This window comes from Onychomys torridus, chromosome 21 (assembly GCF_903995425.1).
Source record: "Onychomys torridus chromosome 21, mOncTor1.1, whole genome shotgun sequence".
Lineage (NCBI taxonomy): Eukaryota > Metazoa > Chordata > Mammalia > Rodentia > Cricetidae > Onychomys > Onychomys torridus.
Window position 1 is genome coordinate 5,375,137 of NC_050463.1, and position 21,226 is coordinate 5,396,362.

Sequence of the window (21,226 nt, forward strand, 5' to 3'; positions counted from 1 at the left end):
CCTGGCCTGTCCCCACATCAACTCAGGAGGCCGAGGCAGGAAGCTCAAAACAGTTCAAGGCTAGCTTGGGCAAACTTGTGTGAAGTTTGGAATAAAATAAACCAGAAGGCTCGGGGGTTTATGCTTTTAATCCCAGCACTTGTGAGGCAGGAGGATGGCTGAGTTTGGGGTCAACCTGGGGCTTGTAGTGAGTAAGTTTCTGGACACTGACGCCTGAGCCAGATGTCCTGATGCTCTGTGGGATTGTTGTCTGTGGTCTGTCTTGCCCTGCCCTGTGTGATCACTTTTGTAGACAGTGACATCATGTCTGTTTTTTTTTTTTTTTTTAATGAAAATTTAAATTTATTTATTTATTTGGAGCTGAGGATCGAACCCAGGGCCTTGCGCTTGCTAGGTGAGCACTCTCCCGCTGAGCTAAATCCCCAGCCCCTAAATTTAGTTTTTGTGTGTGTGTGGGCGCATACATGTGAAGGCTGGAACTCGGAAGTCAGTTTTCGGCCACTGTTTGTGCTCAGTGATTGAGCTCATCTCCTCCGTCTTGGCAGTAGTCACCCCTGCCTGCGGAGGCCACCTTGTATGCCCTGATTTTTGATGTTAAAACGTTCTTTGATTGTTGGCATTTTTGAGGCAAGGTCTCATGCAGTCCATGCTGGCCTGGAATTCGCCATGTTACTGAAGATGACTCTGGACTCCTGGTCCTTGTGCCCCTACTTTCCAAGTGCTGGGGTACCCGGTGTGTGCCACCAGGCTGTTCAGTCTGGGAAATCCTTTGCCACACGTGTAGAGCCTACCTCACTGTGGAAGGCCCTTTCTCCCAGATCTTGGAGATGAGGGCCTGGATACGGTTGGAGGTCACAGGGAGACACTTGAGACATTTTTGGAGGGACAACCATGTAAGAGCCCCCCAAAATGGGCCAGGTGTGGTAGTGTACCACTGTTAGCCCAGAACTAGGAAAGTGGAGGCTCGAGTTAAAATCATCTTTGGACACAGAGCAAGTTGGGGCTAGCCTGGGCTATGTGGGACCCTGTTTCTAAAAACAAAAACAGTTAAACAAAAATGGGAAGTTTTCTGCGTAAGGACCTCCAAGGTAGGGAAGGCAGAGGCCAAAGTCCTTCCCCTGTTCTTTGTCCCAGCCCAGGGGCCTCCTCTGCTGCCCCACAAGCCTTCTCCACTCCCTATGTGTCCTTGGCGGTCCTCAGCCGGAAGTGCCTCTGTCCCAGCCCCCAAGTGGCCGCTGGTCACTTCCGACCTCATGGCTTGTGGTTGTACCTGGAATTGTTCTCTAGACATTATTATTTTTTTTTTTTTCTTGTTTGGTTCCTTAACCAGAATTTGCTTTACGAGAGACCCCAAATACTGGAGGGGAGGGTGTGCCTCTCATGCAGCTGGGTCCTGCAGCTCTGGCCTCTCTGGTCACCAGTTACTGCAGATGCCCAGAGCCGAGTGCCCGCCAAGAATGGTCAGAATAGAGTAGACAGGGGCGGAGGGGGCAGGGAGGCGCTGCCCGCCTGGACAGCTTGCAGAAGGCGGGAAAAAAAAAATCAGGCGGGAAAAGAAGCCCTGCGGGTGGGTAGCATGGGGGAGGCACTAGCAGCGCCCTGATGTTACTCAATGCGCTCATTGCGTCTGGGGGTGCTCAGGATATGGGATGCAGAATGTCTGGAGGAGAGGCACCCCTCAAGTTCCCCTGGGGTATATGGTCAGAGATTCGGGTCATAGATTTAAGAGGTCAAAGAGTGTCCAGCGGAAGGGGAATGGGCATGTACTGAGGTCAGGGGTCTCTCTGCGGGGGGAGGGGGAGAAGTCCCTCCCGGGATTCTTATGTGGTTTGCATGCTGGAGGACCTGGGCCTTGGTAAACTGGGCACTGCCGGTAGGGCAGGTCCGTGGCCCGCTGGGCGGGGCCGAGGGTGGCGTAGATCCCTAGTCGTGGGGACGCCCCCACTCTCTTTCTCGCTTCCCGCCACGGCGCGAGCCAATCAGGACTCAAGAGCCCGCCCCCCTCCACCCATTAGAGTGGCAGAGTCTCGCAGCAGTCCGCACACTTCTAAAAACGCCCTGAGTTTTCGCGGGAAAAAGAAAACCCCTAGCAGCTGGAAGGATCGCGCGCTGCCGAGCTCACTTAGGTCCTCTGCCACTCACGCGGCTCCCTCCTCGGTCACCCAGCCCCGGAGCCCTAACCGGAGCCAGGCACTCCAGGCCAGAGGACAGTGCGGATCGCTGCCGCGGGAGAGGTGAGTGGAAGAGCGGGCTGTGCTCCCACCGTGGCACGGCCAGGCGCAGCGCAAAACTGTAAAGAATCCTTCCCACGGGTGGCCGCGGGACCTGCTGCAGGGGGTCCGAGGTCTTCCCAGTCTCCCACGCTAAAGCCCTTTCCTGGCTAGCCGCACAACGTTGACGCCCCGGGATGGAGGAGGGGGGAACTTAGCAAACTTTCCTGCGCGTGGGATGAGATTTGCAGAGAAAGACTGCCCACGCGCGCTTCCGCATCGCGTGTAAGGGGAATGCGATTCGTATCCTCCACGCCGGGTCCTCATCTCAGGCCCCGGGTGCATACACGGTTACACCCCACAACTTGGCAAAACTTTCCCGCGCGTGGCTCCGGGCACTGCTGAGAGCCACTGCGCATGCGTGCTTCTCCGTCCGTTGTAGGGCAACCTGAGTGGCGTTCTCCACGATGAACCTGGGTTTTGACCCTCCTGAGTGCTGCTAAGTCCGCGGGAAGCGCGTGGGGTCTGGCGGGGGGGTACACGCGGCTCCGCGCCTGCGCGCGGACGCTCCTCGCGATTCAATTGTCGCGCCCGAGTCCGGTTTCGCGCGCCCAGGCCTCTCCGAGTACGTCCCGGCCAATCGCGTGCGGGGAGGGCGGGGCGTGCCACCCGGGCGGAGCCAATCAGCAGCGGGCTCTCCGGGAAGGGCGGAACTTAAACGGCGCGGCTCCGGGGGTCCGACCCTGGCGGCGGCGGAGGGTGTGGGCGTGGGCTCCGGGCCTCGGGGTCTTTAAAGCGTCATCCCAAGACGCCAGGGGCAGTGTCTCGGGGGAAGGTTAGGGAGGCCAGTCGTGCGTGGGGCCCAGGTGAGTTTCTGGCCACGAGCGCGCGCGCGGGGGGTGTCCGGGCCCGGACTGCCGGTTGCCATGGCCACGGCGGGGGGGGTGCTCCTCGCACGCGCGCAGGGGGCACTGGCCCGGAACTCGGGGGGCGTCCCGAGTGGGGTCTGTGTGTGTGCGGGGGGTCCTGCCTTCTGTGTGACCTAGTTCCCCCTCCCGGGACTTAAGAAGTTCCGGTCCGCTTCGGAGTTGGCGAGTTCTCCTTGCTGGGACTGTGGGATGAATGAATGGGTGAACGAATGAATGAGCAGCTGCGACCACTCAGCCCGACCAGTCCCTTTCTCTCGCCATGGTTATTGCTGCTTTTTTCTCCCTCCTCTTTGAAGACGTGGTGGATTGTCTTGGATCGCCCAGGATGTCTTTCGTCCACGCTCAAGTGTCCCCACTCACTGGCCATTAAAACATTCAGCGTGTGATTTATGCCACTTGGTTCTCTACGGGGCGGTCTGGCCGAGTACAGGGGCCAGGACGCCAGGAGGTTGATCCTGGGAGCTGCTTTCTTGCTCAACTAGATGTAAAGAAAGCTACTGGGGTGAGGGTCTGCCACTTCCCGACCTGCTGGCCGGCACAGTGACCCGAGTCTCCCTTTCTCTTTCTCCCTGCCCCTCCAGCATATTGGCACCATGTGGATCCAGGTCCGAACCATGGATGGGAAGGAGACCCACACCGTGGACTCTCTGTCCAGGTTGACCAAAGTGCAGGAGCTGAGGAAAAAGATTGCGGAGCTGTTTCACGTGGAACCTCAGCTGCAGAGACTCTTTTACAGAGGCAAACAGGTAAGCTAACCACCGCAGCTTTCTGTCCGCCCACTGGGCTTTGTTTCAGGCACCCTGCCTCTCAAAGCCACCAAGTGATAGTACCCCTCCACACACACTTACTCCCTCCCTTGTTAGTGACTTCAGATGCTGGGGGGAGGGTGAACAAAGGCAGGCCTCTGAACCGGCTGTGGCTGGCCTCTGCGCTGCAAAGCTTGCTACCTTTTTAATTATCCTTTAAAGTCTTCTAAATCATGTTTCGTAAGGAGAAAGTTTGAAGTGGCCAACAGAGGGCTCAAGGGGGCTGCGGATTAGTTTTTCCAACAGTCTTCACGTGGTGGCCGTGAGAGGGGACCAGGTTTTCTTTTTGAAATTCACCCTGATCGCCCACAGCTTGCTCCCATGAAACATCAAACCCCCTGAGGATCCACTTTACTCACGAATTAGGAATTTCTTTGCTTAGGTTTATGGGGAAAATGGGGCTAGTGGCCCTTATGGGGGGTAGCTCCCTTGTTGCACCTCTCTATCCCATCTCTCCAGCTCTCTGCGGCCTTTAAAATGGCCATCTCTGCAGCCCAGCTGCCCACGCTTGGGACTTTTTATCGTTGGCACCTGGCTGGGCTTTTTCTTCACTGATGTCTTGAGGTGCTGAGAGAGCATGTGCTGGCATTGGGGTCTCTGGTGTGGGGTACGTGCTTGCAAGGGACCGTTTGGAGTTGGGTGCACTGCACTAGCAGGGAAGGGTGCTAATTAGCTCCGAAGTCCCTACTTCATGGCCTATACCCACTCTTGTGGTTGGGCAGGGTATTGCTGCCCTCTGGTGTCCCGGTCCGATGGCTCATTTCTTCAGCTAGCTGTGCCCAGGTGATGGCAGTGTGGCTGTGATCCCCTTCCCCCTTTCCCAGTCATGGGGTGTTCTTGGTGCAGCTGGGTGGGGTGTGGGCACCGTGTCCGGTTGCCTGCCATGACATGTCGTTTCATTCGGTACCCGGCTTGTCAGTGTAGCGGTGTCTCTGGGGAGCTGTAGCTGGTCAGGTTTACATCAGGTTGGCACGACAGACTTTATTGGCCTTACCCACTGCAGAGATTCAACACTGTCCCCTCGGCTTTCCACTGGCTCCTCTGCCTTCTGTCAAGTCACTGGGCTCACTCACTTCCGGGGCCATCTCAGACTGGTGGAAATGCTTGTCCAGGTTCTTGCTGAGCAGTGTTAGGCTTTTCTTGAGAGACAGGGTTTCACATAGCCCTGGCTGGCCTCGAACTTGATCCACCTGCCTCTGCCTCCCCGAGGGTGCCCAACTGCAGCCCACGCGACTGCCTGACTCTTTCCTAGCTCCCTCCATGCGGCAGCTTTTTCAGGGAGCAGGCGGTGGCTTCCGGTTTTCTGATGTAACTTCCCTAGCTGCTGCAGCTACTGGGGACACAGCAGGCCATGGGGAGGGAGCAAGGGCTGGGAGGTGGGACAAGCAGAGGGCTGGAGAAAGGCTGCTTTTCTGGTGGTTGACAGCAACAGAAACCATGCAAACAGGCCCTTCTTACAGAAGGTTCTAGAATGTTCATGGTGCGCTGGCTTTTTCCTTGTTTCTTGTGGCCCAGCTGCCTGGGTCCATTGATACTTCAAAGCTAAAAGGAGCAGGCTGGTGTCAGAGAGTTGGTGTGTGCTTGCCCCTCGTCTCTGAGCAGGATGGCAGGTATGTGGGAGGGGACTCTGGCCATCCTCCCTGCCAGGGCAAAGTGAGATGTGTTTGGTTGACCTGTTTTTGTTATCTTAAAAACCACCTGTGGAAATAGCCTTCAATGTGCCCAGTACATGCAAGCTTTAATGTCACCAAGTCCCTTGCCTTTCCTGGGACAGCTAACTTTCACGTCCCAAATAACACACATGGCTGACAGGTTGTCACTGCATGTGGTGATGTGTGATGGGTTCAGCGGGTCCTGGCTTGGTGATGAAGGCACCAAAAATCAACCAAGGGTCCCCACAGGGCATGCAGGTGTCTCCATTGCCAGGCTCCCCACTGTTAGGACAGTCTCCAGACATCACCAAGGAGTCCCTCGGGATGCTTCTCTCCCTTCACATCAGCTGGTCTCATGGGTGATTGATGTCAGCCATGCTGAGATTGTTGGTCCAGCACTGGCCTCACGTCAAAGCCTAGAGACCCCAGGACCCTGTAACCCTGCCATGCCAGCACTGGGCCAGTCTTCTCTGCCTGTGGAGTCCAGGGTCAGTCTGGGCTACATGAAACCTTGTCCCCTCAAAAAAAAAAAAAAAAAAAAAAGTGTCTGGAACAGTGGCTGGGCCAAGGCCTGTCCAGGCTATGGTGATTCAGCATGGCAGTGGCCCCAGAGCCATTGCCTTGCAAGAGTGATTTGAAAGGCACCACCCAGGATCATGTGACAATCAAGTAAGGCAAGGCCTTTACCCCCTTCCCTGGAGGCACAGCAGATCTTCCAATAGTTGTGGACAAAGCCACCAGACATGCTGAGTAAGTAGATGGGCCGCAGCTCCTGTTACCCCAGTTACTCAGGAGGCTGAGGCAGGGTCTCAGCTGCCTTGTCTGAAAATGGTATTTGTTGATTATTTTAGTTTATTGTGCACAGATGCACCGTGTGTGTGTGTGGGGGGGGACGGGTGGAGGTCCGAGGACAGCATTGAGGGTCGCGGTTTTTCGAGGGCTCCGGGGATCAGACTCGCAGGGCAAGTGCCTTCTCACCTGCTGGGCTGTCTCACTAGCCTTTATTTACTTTGAAGGGTCCCATGTAGCCTAGGCTGTAGTCAAATCCACAATGTAGCCAAGGATAACCCTGAGGTACTTGTTTTCTCTTAAGATGGGACGACAGCATGTGTTATATTATTAGCACCTGGTTTATATAGTGCTGAGGATGGAGCCCAGGGCCTTGGGCACACAGCTGTGCACTTAGCCCTACCCTGGGTAATTTCAGTCTTAGAAATAAGCAGGAGGTATGCGTGACTGAGTACTGGACTCAGTTATTGTTGAGGTCATTAAGCTGGACCTTAAAGCTTTTACAGTGTCCTGTTCCTTGTGACAGATGGCCCCAAGGTGACCAGAACCTGGCTACTGTGCTTCTTGAGTTTCCTAGCCAGCCACTTTGCAAGTGGGATATGAGTTGGGGGCACTGCTCCCACCCCTAGCCCTAGTCACATGCCAGTGCAGGCTTCTACCTGCCTCCCATGGGGCTCTCCCAGATAGAGCAGCCAGAAGCTGCCCAACCGGCCTTGTGAGTTAGTTCTAGCGAAAACTGCAGGGTGGGCCTGCCCAAGCCGGTGCCAGCCATACCCTGTCCTGCACGTTGAATGGGGACTGTGGCCATGGTGGGGCAGCCTGATGGGCTGCTAGATAACAGAACTGGTGGGGTGGCTTGTATGGTCTGGTTACCCACCCTGCTGGCCCTACCTTCTGGCCGTCCCAGCACTGACTATCAGCCCCTGGGCCCATCAACTACCGCATTTTGCTTTGTATTTGAGAACTTTTTGGGCATGTGCGTGTATCTGTGTGTGACATTGTATGCACATGGATGTCAGGTGCCCTCAGTTACCTAGCTGTTCTCCTCTTCATGGCTGAGTAGTGTTCTCCCATGTGGATGGCACACGGCAGTGCTTGGCCATCTGTGGAAGGGCTTGTACACTGTGGGCACGGTGAGTGTTGGCTGACAGTGTGGTGGAGTGTGGTCCTGGCAGAATGCTGACCACATTGTCCCCCAAGCTCTCTATTCCTTTAGACTGCAATTCTTGTAGAGTCCCTTTCCAGCATGCAGACAGAGCTCCTGAAGAGAGTCCCTTTCCCACCGAGTCTGATCCCTGTTCCTGCTGGTCGAGTCGGGAAGGCCGAGTGGGGAAGGCCCGGTCTGTTCCCGCGGGCCGGGTCTGTTCCCGCTGGCCTGGCGGGTCTGTTCCCGCTGGAGAGTCTGTTCCCGTGGGCCTGGTCTGTTCCCGAGGGCCTGGTTTGTTCCCGCTGGCCTGGCCTGGTCTGTTCCCACGGGCCTGGCGGGTCTGTTCCCGCTGGCCTGGCCTGGTCTGTTCCCACTGGCCTGGCTGGTCTGTTCCCGCGGGCCTGGTCTGTTCCCGAGGGCTGGGTCTTCCCATTGCGTTTGTTCCCGCCTCCCGCCAAGTCTCTTCCCTCAGTCTTATTCCCGAGGACTCCCACAGAGCTGGTTCCCTGAAGGGCAGACAGACCTATTCTGTAGTGTGTCCCTCTCTTGAATGTAGAGTTTGTACTAGGAATCGCTTGCTGTTCCCACAGTCCTGTTCTACACTAGGAGTCCCAGGCCTATTGTTACTGTAGTAGGCCACATGGGCCTGCAAGCCTTTCTCTCACGTGCCCTCCCCATTAGACCCCAGAGATCTGGAGGCTCTAATTCACTGCAACCCAAGAGCCACTACTAGTGGATGTGGCTGTCACAAAGGAGGTACCTTTAGCATATAGTGGGGAAAGGAGCCCATGATGAGGTGTGGCATGAAGGAAGTTCTATGAGGCCACAGATGACTCCTTGGGCCCCTAGCTCTTGGCCACCTGCTGCTCAGGAGCAGCCTTGGGGAGATTGGAGGAAAGCCTTAAAGGATTCTGGGGACTGTGTTGTGGGTTCTCCCTGGTTGTCCCTGGACACAGGCTTCAGTCTGTCCTTGTGGGGCCTCCTGGGTCCTACAATGTGCTAGCCATTGCACACACCTCTCCTGGGAACACCACTCAGCAACACAAACAGTGGCTTAATGGCCCTTCTGCCTGCCTTTCCAGCCTTTGGGAGGTGGAGGAAGAGGACCAGGCCTTGGGCTATGTGAGACCCCCCTGGACCCTAACCCCACTTAGTATTAATTCAGCAAGTCTTCCTGGAAGGGAGACCCCTGGACATCCCTGGCATGGAGGGTTGTGTCGCTTATGCCATGGCCTTCTGTGGGTGCTCCGTGTTTGCCCGTCCAGGAGTAGCCGGGAGAGCCTAGGCATGGGGCAGGGCATTGGCTGGCCATGTATTCTCCATCTACCCCTGCCCCATGCAGGCCTTCGTGGAAGACAGTGTGCTTTGGGTTTCTCCACAGATGGAGGATGGCCACACACTCTTCGATTATGATGTGCGCCTCAATGACACGATCCAGCTGCTGGTGCGCCAGAGTCTGGCACTACCTCCCAGTACTAAGGAACGGGATTCGGAGCTCTCTGACTCTGACTCTGGCTATGGTGTGGGCCAGAGTGAGTCAGACAAGTCGTCCACGCATGGTGAAGGGGCTGCTGAAGGGGACGACAAGACTGTGTGGGAGGACACGGAACTGGGGCTGTATAAGGTGAGGTTCCCTGTGGCTGTGGAGGTGTGACACGGGCTTTCTGGATTTGCCCCCAACTCAGATTCTGCCCACCCTGACAATGCCTGAGCCTCCCTGCCCCTCATCACAATGAGAGCCACACAAGGTCTCTTGGGAGGGACTCCTTGGTGACCCAGAGCCACTGTAGCCGGTACCTGCAGGTGTCACCTCTACAGCTGGCACAGTACCTGCCATTTGAACTCTCTCCAGGGAGTTTTGCCAAGATTGAAATGTCTGTGCATTTGACAAACTGGAGGTTCAGCCTCCCTGGGAATCCCAGCCTGTGTGGTTGAGGCTGAGCAGCCCCATAAGACCCACCTTTTGCTCCATGACCACATTGCTCTTAATCCACCTGCTGGTATCTGGTTTGTGGAGGTGTGACTTCTTACCCAGGATCCTGGTCTGGAGCGTGGAGGCATGGGATGTGGCTCAGCACCTGGAGCCCGCCCTCCATGTGGTCCCTGCTTAGTTGCTGTCAACAAACCTCTGGAGATAATCACAACCATCAGAGCAAAGTCTCCTGAGAGGGTGTTAGTGACCTGAGTCTCCTTCACAATAGTCCAGTCCCATCCACTGTCCACAGTGCTGAGGTTTCTTCCAGGTGGAGCATGGGGGCTCACACCTACCATCTCTACTCTGGAGGCTGAAGTAGCACGCTTGTTTGTGTGAGGCTAACCTGGGCTATGGAGTGAGACCTGTAGGCATAGCTGGGGGCAGACACACTTGCCTGGCATGTGTGGCCTTGTGATCTCTGCCTCACAACCCATAATCCTTGACCCTGGTCCTGCCCTGCTGCCGGGTCCCCTGAGCCTCCTTGCTTCCTGTAGGTTAACGAGTATGTGGACGTGCGCGACAGCACCTTGGGTGCGTGGTTTGAGGCCCAGGTGGTCCAGGTACAGAAAAGAGCCCCGTCCCAGGAGGAGCCCTGCAGCTCCAGTGCCACCATGACCCCAGATGATGACATCATGTATCACATCAAATATGATGAGTGAGTGCCATTGTGAGCTTGGTCCTGTCTCCAGTGCTGTCCAGAGCCCCTGCGCTACACTCTGCAAGTGACTGCTGCCAGGGGACAAGAGTGGAGAAGCCACAGAAGGCTACTCTTGGCCCATCCTCGGCACCCTGTTTCCATTTGAGGCTAGAGGAAGGGCCCTCTTTGCCTAGGAGCCCAGCTGTGAGCTGCCCTGCCTTGATCAGTTTTGTTCAGTCTGTGAGGACATGGGGATCTCTTGAGATCGTCCTTGGTCCCAGCCATCTCACCTCAGGTTTCAGTCCCTGGGGCAGCAGAGCATCTCAGGTCCAGGTTCCACATGGTGACATGGCTGGTGATGAGGCCTCAGGCAGGCAGTTAAGCCATGTACATCTGTGTCCTTGGGTCTGGGAGGTCACAGCACTTCTTTGTCAGGCCAGCATCCCATAGGTGGAGGAGGCCCCTGCCCATGGGCCTTTGCTGAACTGTTTTCCTCTCCTGGTTATGCTGGGTTTTTGGCGTCAGCCCTTGACTAGAGGAAGGGTGCTATCATTTCTGCACATGGCCTGGGTGGCTCACTCACCTGCCTGGGACAGTTCCCCAGGGCTGTGGATGGTGCAGATCCCAGTAGGATGTATAAGCTGACATCTTATTGTGATTTCCATGTTACAGTTCTGGGTTCACTGGAGGCTCTCTGCTTGCTGTTGATAAAGCTTCATTGAAATAGTTAGTCATTTAGTGTGGAAGTCCTTTGTGAAGGTGCTTGCCGAACTGAGTTCTGTGACGGACCTGAAAGGGAATGAATGAATCTGAGGTGGTGTAGCTCAAAGCTGCCTAGAAAGCTCACCTCAAGAGCAGTCTAGTATCTTATCTAAATGCCTCCCTCCACACATGGAGGTCACGCTATGATTGTGGAGAAACATCTACTTTCCCTTCCCATAGTGTCCCAAAAGTCCTTCCCAGACCAGCTGTCCCAAGCTGCCCTGACTTCGCATTCCTGGGCACATGGGCATCTCACCATGGTGTCTGTTGTTATCTGTGCCACATGCTTCCTTCTGTCTGTCACTTCTGAGAACCCAGAACTGTTCCTGCTCCATCAGGCCCACCTGGCTGCAAAAGCCTTACTTCCAGATTGCCATCCCCCAGGTTCCTGGGATGGGGACGAGCCACTTTGGGAGATCGTATCTGTCCACATGTCCCACATACCTGGCCCACCGGCATAGATGGCCAGGGTCGCCCAGAATATGATTCCCCATGCTACCACATTTCTGGGCCTGGATCTGAGGCTGGGCCTTTGCTTGCAGTTACCCAGAGAGCGGAGTGGAAGTCATCAAAGCCAAGGACATCCGTGCTCGTGCCCGCACTGTGATCCCGTGGGAGGACCTGGAGATCGGCCAGGTGGTAATGGTCAACTACAATGTGGACTACCCCAGGAAACGTGGCTTCTGGTATGACGTGGAGATATGTAGGAAGCGGCAAACCAGGACAGCGCGTGAGCTGTATGGCAACATCATGCTCGTGTGAGTGGCCTGCCTGGACAGGGACCCTGATGTCCTCCCTTCTCACACTGGGCCGTCCCTGGCCTCGTCTGGCTCACTGGCCCTCAGACTCGGCTTTCTGGAGGCTTCTGTGTGTTTGTCCATGTTGTCCCACACTGGGAAGGTGTGGGACTGAGTGGTTCTAGGAAGCCTGCCAGCCTGACTTAGCCTTGTGGGTGCATGGGGACTTCCAAGGGGCCAAGGGCATTTGCCTCATTTAGGGGGCACCACATCTCACTGTCTTGCCCAGGGTCTCTCTAAACTCTTGGCTCAGTGCTGAGTGTAAACATGAGGACCTGAGTTCAAATCCCCAGAACCCACATGAGGCAGCGGCACCTGTTTGTATTGCTAGCAGTGCTATAGGGACATGGGAACCCCTGGATGTCCAGGGCCAGCTAGCCAGAAGTCAAGGATAGACTGCCGAGCGTGCTGACTGTTATGTGGCCCAGGAATGCCCACATTACAGATTATACACATGCCGAAACCAACGGGGAAGAACCCACCCGGGTCAGGCCATCCTCCTGCTTCACCCAGCCCCACATTGTTCTAATGTTTTGGAATGTTCTGCAGAAACGATTCTCAGCTCAACGACTGCCGAATCATGTTTGTGGATGAAGTTTTCAAGATTGAGCCCCCTAATGAAAGGAGCCCCTTGATTGGGGGCCCCTTGCAGTGTGAGTACTGGTCGGGCCCTGAGCACGCCTGGGTGGGGGTGGCAGACCCACGTGGCATGGTGGCCCGCTGCAGCCCCTCCTGCCCTCCGGAAAACAGGGAAGAGTGGTCCGTCCTGCCAGTACTGCAAGGATGATGAGAACAAACCATGTCGCAAGTGTGCCTGCCACGTGTGCGGCGGGCGTGAGGCTCCGGAGAAGCAGGTTCTGTGTGACGAGTGTGACATGGCCTTCCACCTGTATTGTCTGCAGCCACAGCTCACCTGCGTCCCCCCTGAGCCTGAATGGTGAGTAGTGGACCTCCGGGGTCACCTGGCACGCCCAGAAGGGAACTCAAGACAAGCCTTGCTTCATAGCATAGTTCTGCTGTCCTGAGTTCAAATCCCAGAACTTGAATCAGAAGCTGAGTGTGGTAGCTGTTTCATGGCCCCGGGAGCCCAGTGCTGGGGGAGCAGTGACAGGGAGATGGCCAGGACCCACTGGCTGGGACCCGCTGGCTGCCAGCTTGGCTGCAGGCTCCGTGAGGGAAAGCTGCGGTGCCTGGCTCTGCCCCTCAGGCCTGCCACTGTGTGCCTTGCCCCACTCGGTGGCTGGGTACCTGGGGAGCTTGTGTTCCTGACAGTGGTGTGCAGAGGGGAGGGGCCTTTGGGCTGCCTGGCCCTGTGCAGATAGGAACCCTGAGGCTCTAACAGAGAGGAGGGTACTGTCACATGGCCTGTTTCCTCTCCATTACTCAGCTTTGGGATTTGGGGGGTTGTTGTTGTTCTCCTTGTTTTGTTCTTGTTTTCTAGATACAGGGTCTCACTGTATATAGCCTTAACTGTCCTGGATCTCGCTCTGTGGACCAGACTGGCCTTGAATTCAGAGATCCTCCTGCCTCTGCCTCGCAAATGCTTGAACTAAAGGCGTGCGCCACCACTGCCCAGTCTTTTGTTGGATTTTTTTTTTTTTTTAATTTACTGTTTGTTAAATTACATTTGTGGTGTGTGTGCATGTGGGCAGGATGCCCACAGAGGCCAGAGATGTCCCATCCTGCAGGAGCTGGATGATTGTGAGCCCAATGATGCTGGTGCTGGGAACTGAACTCCAGTGCGCATTCCCTCCCTCCCTCTCTCTCTCTCTCTCTCTCTCTCTCTCTCGCAGCCAGTGCTTGAGACCACTGCACCCATCCCTCCAGCTCTGTTGAGTTTGTGTGTGTGGGCCTCATCCTATCGACCTGGAGCAGCCCTCTGCCTCTGCTCTCGTCATTCTGACTTGCTGGGAATACAGGCTTGAGCGAGTCTGCCTGGCTTTGAAGTTTTTACTTGAAAATTCAAGTGGTAGGGGCTGGGGCTTTAGTGCTGTGTGGTTCTTTTTTTTTTTTTTCTCTTTTTCAAGACAGGGTCTCTGTTGTATCCCTGGCTGTCCTGGAACTTGGGTGTAGACCCGGAACTCACAGAGATCTGCCTGCCTCTGCTTCCCTGGGAAAGGTGTGCACAACCATGGTTTTCTGTGGGGTTCTTTTTTGGTTTCTCAAGACAGGGTTTCTCTGTATAGTTTTGGTGCCTGTCCTGGAACTTACTCTGTAGCCCAGGCTGGCCTCGAACTCAGAGATCTGCCTGCCTCTGCCTCCCGAATGCTGGCATTAAAGGCGTGCGCCGCCATGCCTGGCTCTGTGGGGTTCTTAAAATAATTTTTTGTGTTACTTTTGTTTGTGTAAGTGTGTGTGGAGATCAGGAAACAACTTTGGGAGTCAGTTCTCTCCACCATGTAGGTCCGGGGGATTGAACTTAAGTCCTGAGACTTGGTGGCAAGCCTCTACCCACTGATAATTTCACTGGCCTTCTGCAGGCAGAGAGCTTAGTGAAAGGCTGAGGAAACCCATGTCCCATAGAACATTTGTAGGAATTCTGTAGGGATGGTTCAGCCTAGAGTGTAGCCGTGTGCCTCCAGCTACACATGGCTGCACATGGATGATGGAGCATGTCTACACCTTGGTTCTGAACTACTATGTGGACTGTGTGTCCCATCTCTGGCCTGTGTGGTGTCTGGGGAAAGGACACCATCTGTCTTGCACTTGGGCATCAGGCCATGTGCAGGTGACATTCTTGTTGTCCCAGGTACTGCCCCAGCTGCCGGACTGACTCCAGCGAGGTGGTGCAAGCCGGTGAGAAGCTGAAGCAGAGCAAGAAGAAGGCAAAGATGGCATCGGCCACCTCGTCCTCCCAGCGAGACTGGGGCAAGGTGGGCATACACACACCCCGTCTCGTTCCTCTGCCTGTTCCCCACTCCTGGTGCTCACACAGCCCTTTCTATGTGGCAGGGCATGGCGTGTGTGGGCCGCACCAAAGAGTGTACCATTGTGCCTGCCAACCACTTCGGGCCCATCCCTGGTGTCCCTGTGGGCACCATGTGGCGCTTCAGAGTCCAGGTATCTGCTGACCCCTCTGGGTTCCAAATACTTCTCTGTTGAGTTTGTGTCTAAATATGTATGGTTGGGGGCAGGAAATGCTGCTGAGGGGGTTCAAGAGGATGCCTGCTTGGGAGAGGATGCCCGGTTGCAGCATGACCCTTTTCCCATGTCACGGCCAGCTCTTTTATGGTAGCTGGACTCAGCCATTGGGCCAGTGTGCTCTTGTCACGGACTGTCATCTTGGGGTTCCCAGGAGACTGAATGTGGCTTTTGGCGGTGTTTACAGGTCAGTGAGTCCGGTGTGCACCGGCCACACGTGGCAGGCATCCATGGCCGGAGCAGTCACGGTGCCTACTCCTTGGTGCTGGCTGGTGGCTACGAGGATGATGTGGTGAGTACCACGCTTCCCTCACTGTTGCTTGCCCCCCCCCCCCAGCTGCCTTTCACTCTGGCTCTCACATGCCATCCACCACGATTGACCATCAGGAGTCACGCCCAACTTTGAGTGCCCGCTGGGAGTTCTGTATCATTCTGTCCAGTCTCTGCACTGGGCCCGCCCTCAGCACTGGCCAGAGTTGCCAGGCCATGCTGTCAACATGTTCTAGACTCATGTCGGACCTAACAGTGTCCAGACAGCAGGAGCAGCAACACTCGTGCTTCATTTCTGTTGGAGAAAGAGATGTCATGAGGTGTTACCTGTAAGCACAAAATAAGTCTTTGGATTTTATAAGGAGAGACAAATCAACTCTGAGGATGCCGCAGCTGAGTGTGGTGAGGGTGAAGGGAGCCAGGCTTCCTCTTAGTCAGGGCTGCCGTGGGGTGTGATGGCCGCTTAATTAGAAGGGAAGGTGGGAAATTACAGGGTGGGGTGAACATTCTGCACCCATGGGTGCAGGGGGCGGTCCGACCCTCCCTTCTTGGCAAGTTCAGCAGCATGAGGTGCCCTGTCTCTACCATCCAGCTCTAGAACTTTGCATCTTCCCCTGTTGAGTCTCTGCCCTCCACCCTCCCCTGGCCTGCACCGCTCTGCCTCCTGTCTGGGGTCAGATAACTCCGGGGTTCCAGGGCACTGGGCCTGCGGTGTCTGGGCCTGTGTCTGCTCGTGACACTGCTCATTGTGCCTTCAAGGTCCCTCCAGGTTGGAACAGGACTCAGTGGCATTTCAAAGAGCTGTGCTTGGTCTCTGTCACTGCGGCACGGTGGCCCGTTGTGTGCCACTGCCCTCCGTCTTCCCTCCTGCCACAAGCTCCCTGCCTCCTCTGGGCCTGTACCTCTTGTCCTCATTGGGTTGGGCAAGGCTCGCCCCCTATGCCGAGGGCTCATGCAAGCCCTGCTTCCCTATTGCAGGACAATGGCAATTTCTTCACGTACACGGGGAGTGGCGGCCGAGACCTCTCCGGGAACAAGCGCACTGCAGGACAGTCCTCTGACCAGAAGCTTACCAACACCAACAGGTGTGTGGAAGCTTGGTGCTCTGCCAAGGGTGCTGGCCCCACGTGGCAGCAGGTGATGGGGACACAGGCTCTTCTCTTTACCTCATGATGGATCTCTGTCCTGTTTAGTCTCAGCCAGGGTATCCTTTCCATCGCAGTCTGGAGGTGGTGTGCTGGTCAGGGTCCTCTGTATGTATTCTGTTGTGCCGCAGCCAGGGCGGCTCAGATCTTTCAGCTGATTCCGAGGGGAAGGTTTGTTATTGTAACAAATCCTGAAAATAACAAATCCTGAAAACCTCGAGCCTATAGGGAAGGTTTGTATTGCAGTAGTAAAGCCCTAGTTTACAGACTGGATAGTTTTTGTTACTGTAACAAATCCTGAGGTAGGATTTCCCCTGGCTGCACACCTGGGTTGTCCTTGGCTGAGCTGTTGTCTGATCCCCCACTAGGGGGCAACCCATGGTGGAAGTGTGGGGCACGTGGGCGGCGCATGAGGATAAAGACGACACTGGAATCTTTAAGGGCCCTGCCCCTTAAAAGCTCCATTCCCTTTAGCTCTACCCTGGGGAGCCAGACATCAACACAGGGACTTCTGGGGGACATTTAAAGAATTGTTTCATGTGTATGAGTGAGGATGTTGCCTGCAAGTCTACATTACTTGGGTGCAGTGTCTACAGAGGCCAGGAGAGAGCATTGGGTCCCCTGGGTCTGGAGTTATAGATGGCTGTGAACCACCGTGTAGGTGCTACGAATTGAACTGGGTCTTCTGTGAGACCAGCTAGTTCTCTAACCACTGAGAAACCTCTACAGGTCCTTTTGGGGACACTTAGATCAGACAATAGCCTCTGGCAGCTTCTGACCTATGCCAGTGATCTTGTCCTGGTGTCCTGTTGGTGATGAGGTCCACGTGCCTATGGATGCTAGGGTATGCCTCTCTGGGAGGACATGTGACTTCCCTCATATGTGTCCTGTCTCCCCAAAGGGCTCTGGCGCTAAACTGTGATGCCAAAATCAATGAGAAGGGGTCGGAGGCCAAGGACTGGCGCAATGGGAAGCCGGTGCGTGTGGTCCGCAACATGAAGGGTGGGAAGTACAGCAAGTACGCCCCTGCAGAGGGCAACCGATACGATGGCATCTACAAGGTGAGCTGTGAGCACCGTCTTCACACCCGTGTCCCTGAAATCCTGAGCCACACTGCACCAGCCATGCTGTCCTTTCCACAGGTGGTGAAGTACTGGCCAGAGAAGGGTAAATCTGGCTTCCTTGTGTGGCGCTACCTCCTGCGACGGGATGACACCGAGCCTGAACCCTGGACCAAGGAGGGCAAGGACCGCATTCGGCAGCTGGGGCTCACTATGCAGGTGTGGGGCCTGGAGGTCAAGGGCTCTAGTCCCCCTGTCTGAGGCTGTCTTCTTCCTTGCTGCTTGTTTCCCATCATGGTGGGAACTGGGAGTGGAGACACCTGTTCTGTTTTCAGGCCCCAGGCTTCCCAGGGTCCTTGTCTCCTCCAAACCAACTGCCAGAATCGGGAACAGTGGTCCAGGTCCTCAGAAGGCTGAGAGCAGCCTGGCTGTAGCAAGACTCTCAACAAAATGAAACTAGGTCTAGGCCTGCAGCTCAGTGGGTAGAGCATTCTCCTGTACAAAGTCTGCATTCTGTCCCCAGCACCACATAAACCTTGCAGGATCGGGGGTTCAGGGCCAGCCTGGCCTACATCAAGAAACTCAAGTATGGGGTGGGAGAGATGGCTCAGTAGTTAATAGCATTGGCTATTCTTGCAGAGAAGCAGTTCGATTCCCAGCACCCACATGGTGGCTCACAGCATGTGTTAACTCCAGGCCCAGGGCCGGTACACCTCTGCAGGCCCTGCACACACCTGGTGCAGACACACTCCACACTGAAAAATCTAAACCTTGAGGTTACGGGTAGGTGTGGGCACACAGGGGACACATCTGAGCAGCCCCACCTGTCGCTGATGTTGCTCTGAACTCTGACCTGTGACCCCCTCCAGCATCCGCAGAAGGAAGCTACTGGAACTGATAGAAAACAGGCAGTGGGGGTGGGCAGGTTTAAGGATATCAAGTCCCTAGCAGCCACCTTACCTCTGCAGCTGGAACATTTCATAAGCCACACGGTAGACGTCCCCGGGGCTCTAGTCATGTCTCCATCGTGTTGGGCACTGTTCAAGGAGTCTTAGTGCCCATGGGACATGATGGCACCTGTCCGCAGGTGTTGAGGGCTGCATTGAGTGTGTATAGCAGGGTGTGCAGAAGTGCGCCTGCGTGCCTGTATGTGTGTGCACGTGCTGGGTAAGAGGTTGGGACAGGGTCAGTGGTCGGGCTGGTAAATTGAGTTTTTCTTTCTGGTTTTTGAAGATCTCACTCTGTAACCCAGCTGGCCTGTATCTTCTAACATCTGCCTCAGTCTCCTGGATGCTCAGGTCTGGCTACATGTAGGCCAGCTTTGAAGTTGTTACGACCTTTGAACTCCTGACATCTTGACCTCTAGTGCAGGTGACATGAGTGCTGTCACCCTGGCTTTAGTTTTCAGTAGGGATCTTCCTCACATAAACCGGGCTGGTTACAGGACTCTTCCCTCCTGACTCCTGAGTGCTAGGATCCCGACATTGCCACACCTGGCCCTTACGCTTATCCAGCAGTACCCTCCGGTGCCCAAGAGCTCGCCGGGTGATGGCACTCTGCCTCTGCAGCATGGGCAGAGTCCTGACTCTTGCCCACCATCCCTCACCCTTCAGTACCCCGAAGGCTACTTGGAGGCCTTGGCTAACAAGGAGAAGAGTAAGAAGCGCCCACCCAAGGCCTTGGAACAAAAACCCACGTCCTCCAAGACAGGCACATGCAAGCGGAAGACCACAGGTGGGTGCCTGTCCGTCCGTCCTGACTTCCTGTCCATCCCACATGCCTGATGGTTTCATTAGCGCTGCTGTACAACTCACAGGTCTTGTTCTGTTCACCCCCTCCTCCCAGGCCTGGCCACTAACACACGTGCATCCAAGAAGAGCAAACTGGAGCCTTACACTCTCACGGTGCAACAGACCAACCTCATCAAGGAGGACAAGAGCAACGCCAAGCTGTGGGATGATGTGCTGAGTTCCCTTCAGGATGGGCCGGTGAGCCATAGGGCCCCATCCTTCTGAGGGCAAGCGGGGTCGGAGTTCACGTTCTAGCCTGCTGCAGCACTCCAGTGTGGCCTCATATACCCCATTCCTGTGGGTGTGCAGCTGTGTCTGGAACTCTCCGTGGTCCCACACTAAAGCTGTCACCTTTTGGCATTAATTAGCTTCTGGCACCCACCATTCCTCTGTGACTCTGCTGACTTCAGGGACCTTCTGGGAGTGGGACCCGGCAGCTTTGCCTTTTTGTGACTGCTCACGTCACTGAGGCTCATCTATGTTGGATACAGTGGATGTCAGAACACCTTTCCTTTTCTGCTTGACTGATACTCCTCTGTGGGTAGACTACCTTCTTCTCCAGTGGCTGTCCATCCTTTGGGATGATAACGTGGGCTGCTGGTGTGCCATTGAGACCTGGGTGTGCAGCCATCACTCAGCCTTGCTGTGCTTGCCTTCAGTGTGTCCCAGGAGTGGGATTGTGTGTGGATGAGAATCAACCATTAGGGCTTTGTTGCCATCAGCAAGGCAGTGACAATGTGGGGCCTTGCCAGGATAGCTGCTGTCCTGGTGAGGCCAGCTTCTCTGGCTCATTCAGGGTCTAGCAGGAGGAAGCTTCTACTCCTTACGGACCCTGAGTCCCAGTCAGTCAGTCCAGAGCTTGCTGTACCTTCAGGGCTGAAAGCTGAGGTCTGGGCTGGAGTGATCCGCTGAGGCTCTGATGAGGTCATCTGCACAGGGCCACCACCCTGTGCTGTCGGATGGCCTTCCGCCTCGCACTACGGCATCTTCAGTCTTGGGCTCGGGGTGGGGGGGGGGGGGGGGGCGGGGTTTCTGTCTTGTGCCTGGGTGAGGATGATGATGGAAGTGTACTCTCCCACACCCACTCTGCAGTATCAAGTCTTTCTGAGCAAGGTGAAGGAGTCTTTCCAGTGTATCTGCTGCCAGGAGCTGGTGTTCCGGCCTGTCACCACTGTGTGTCAGCACAACGTCTGCAAGGTGAGGAGGCGGGTGGAAGGCTTGGGAAGATGGGGCCTGAACCCACTGCCTGCACTCTTGGGGTGTCATGACTGTTGCCTCAGCCTTATCCTTTATAGAGACCCCAGGCTCCCGTACACTCACCCCATCTAGGACATTACCAGGGACTAGAGGAAGGAGCTCAGTCCTGAGTGGGCGCATGAGAGTCAGGAGGGAGATCTGAGTGCCTGCGCGGCTGTCCCCAGCTGTCTGTCCTCTTCACCCTGCTCATGTCTCATGCAGGACTGCTTGGACAGGTCCTTCCGGGCCGAGGTGTTCAGCTGCCCAGCCTGTCGCTGTGACCTGGACCACAGTTCCCCAACCCGGGTGAACCAGCCATTGCAGACCATTCTCAACCAGCTCTTCCCTGGCTATGGCAGCGGCCGGTGATGTTGAGAACCAGGCGGACGGCTCTTGGCCCTGCTCTGAGTTCATAGTGGGCTTAGCTTGAAGGTGTTGTCCTTCCATGTCTGCCCTGGCGACCCGTCTGCCTTGGTCGCCAGTTAACCAGGCATCTGCAAGAATCCCGTGTTCTGGCTACCAGTTGGACATCTTTTTTCCATTTCTTTTTTTTTTTCTTCCTTTTCTTTTCTCTCTTAAAAAAAGAAAAAAAAAATACAAAGCCTGCAATTCTTCAAGAGAAGGGAAAAAACCTACCTTTTTCTTTTTTGAAGAAGGATTTAGAAACTGTTCAGCCCCACCAGACCTCAATGTCATGTCAGGAGTTCTCATCCCGAAACCAGCTGCCTAGAACGATCCTGCAACCATCTTTGAAGAGATCAGGCATATTTTCCTGGGTGCTTTGTTCTGGGGTTGGCCCCAGCAGGAGACCTGGAGGGGGGCCTGGGCCAGCCTCAACCCTGGCCTCGCCATCCTCAAACGGTGCCTCTGGGGCGTAGC

General features: G+C 55.5%; 1 protein-coding gene across 1 annotated transcript; it reads left to right on the forward strand.

The window, feature by feature from the left end:
• The first annotated feature begins 2,194 nt into the window (after positions 1-2,194).
• On the forward strand, positions 2,195-20,895 carry Uhrf1 (ubiquitin like with PHD and ring finger domains 1). Its single transcript, XM_036171106.1, has 17 exons — positions 2,195-2,234; positions 3,721-3,885; positions 8,915-9,157; positions 10,003-10,163; positions 11,450-11,665; positions 12,254-12,357; positions 12,455-12,641; positions 14,454-14,577; positions 14,657-14,764; positions 15,033-15,137; positions 16,094-16,200; positions 17,162-17,321; positions 17,403-17,540; positions 18,935-19,055; positions 19,167-19,309; positions 20,204-20,308; positions 20,570-20,895. Exons 2-17 carry the CDS (start codon positions 3,733-3,735, stop codon positions 20,714-20,716), a joined length of 2,322 nt encoding a protein of 773 aa, XP_036026999.1. The 5' UTR covers positions 2,195-2,234; positions 3,721-3,732; the 3' UTR covers positions 20,717-20,895.
• Positions 20,896-21,226: the final 331 nt, after the last annotated feature.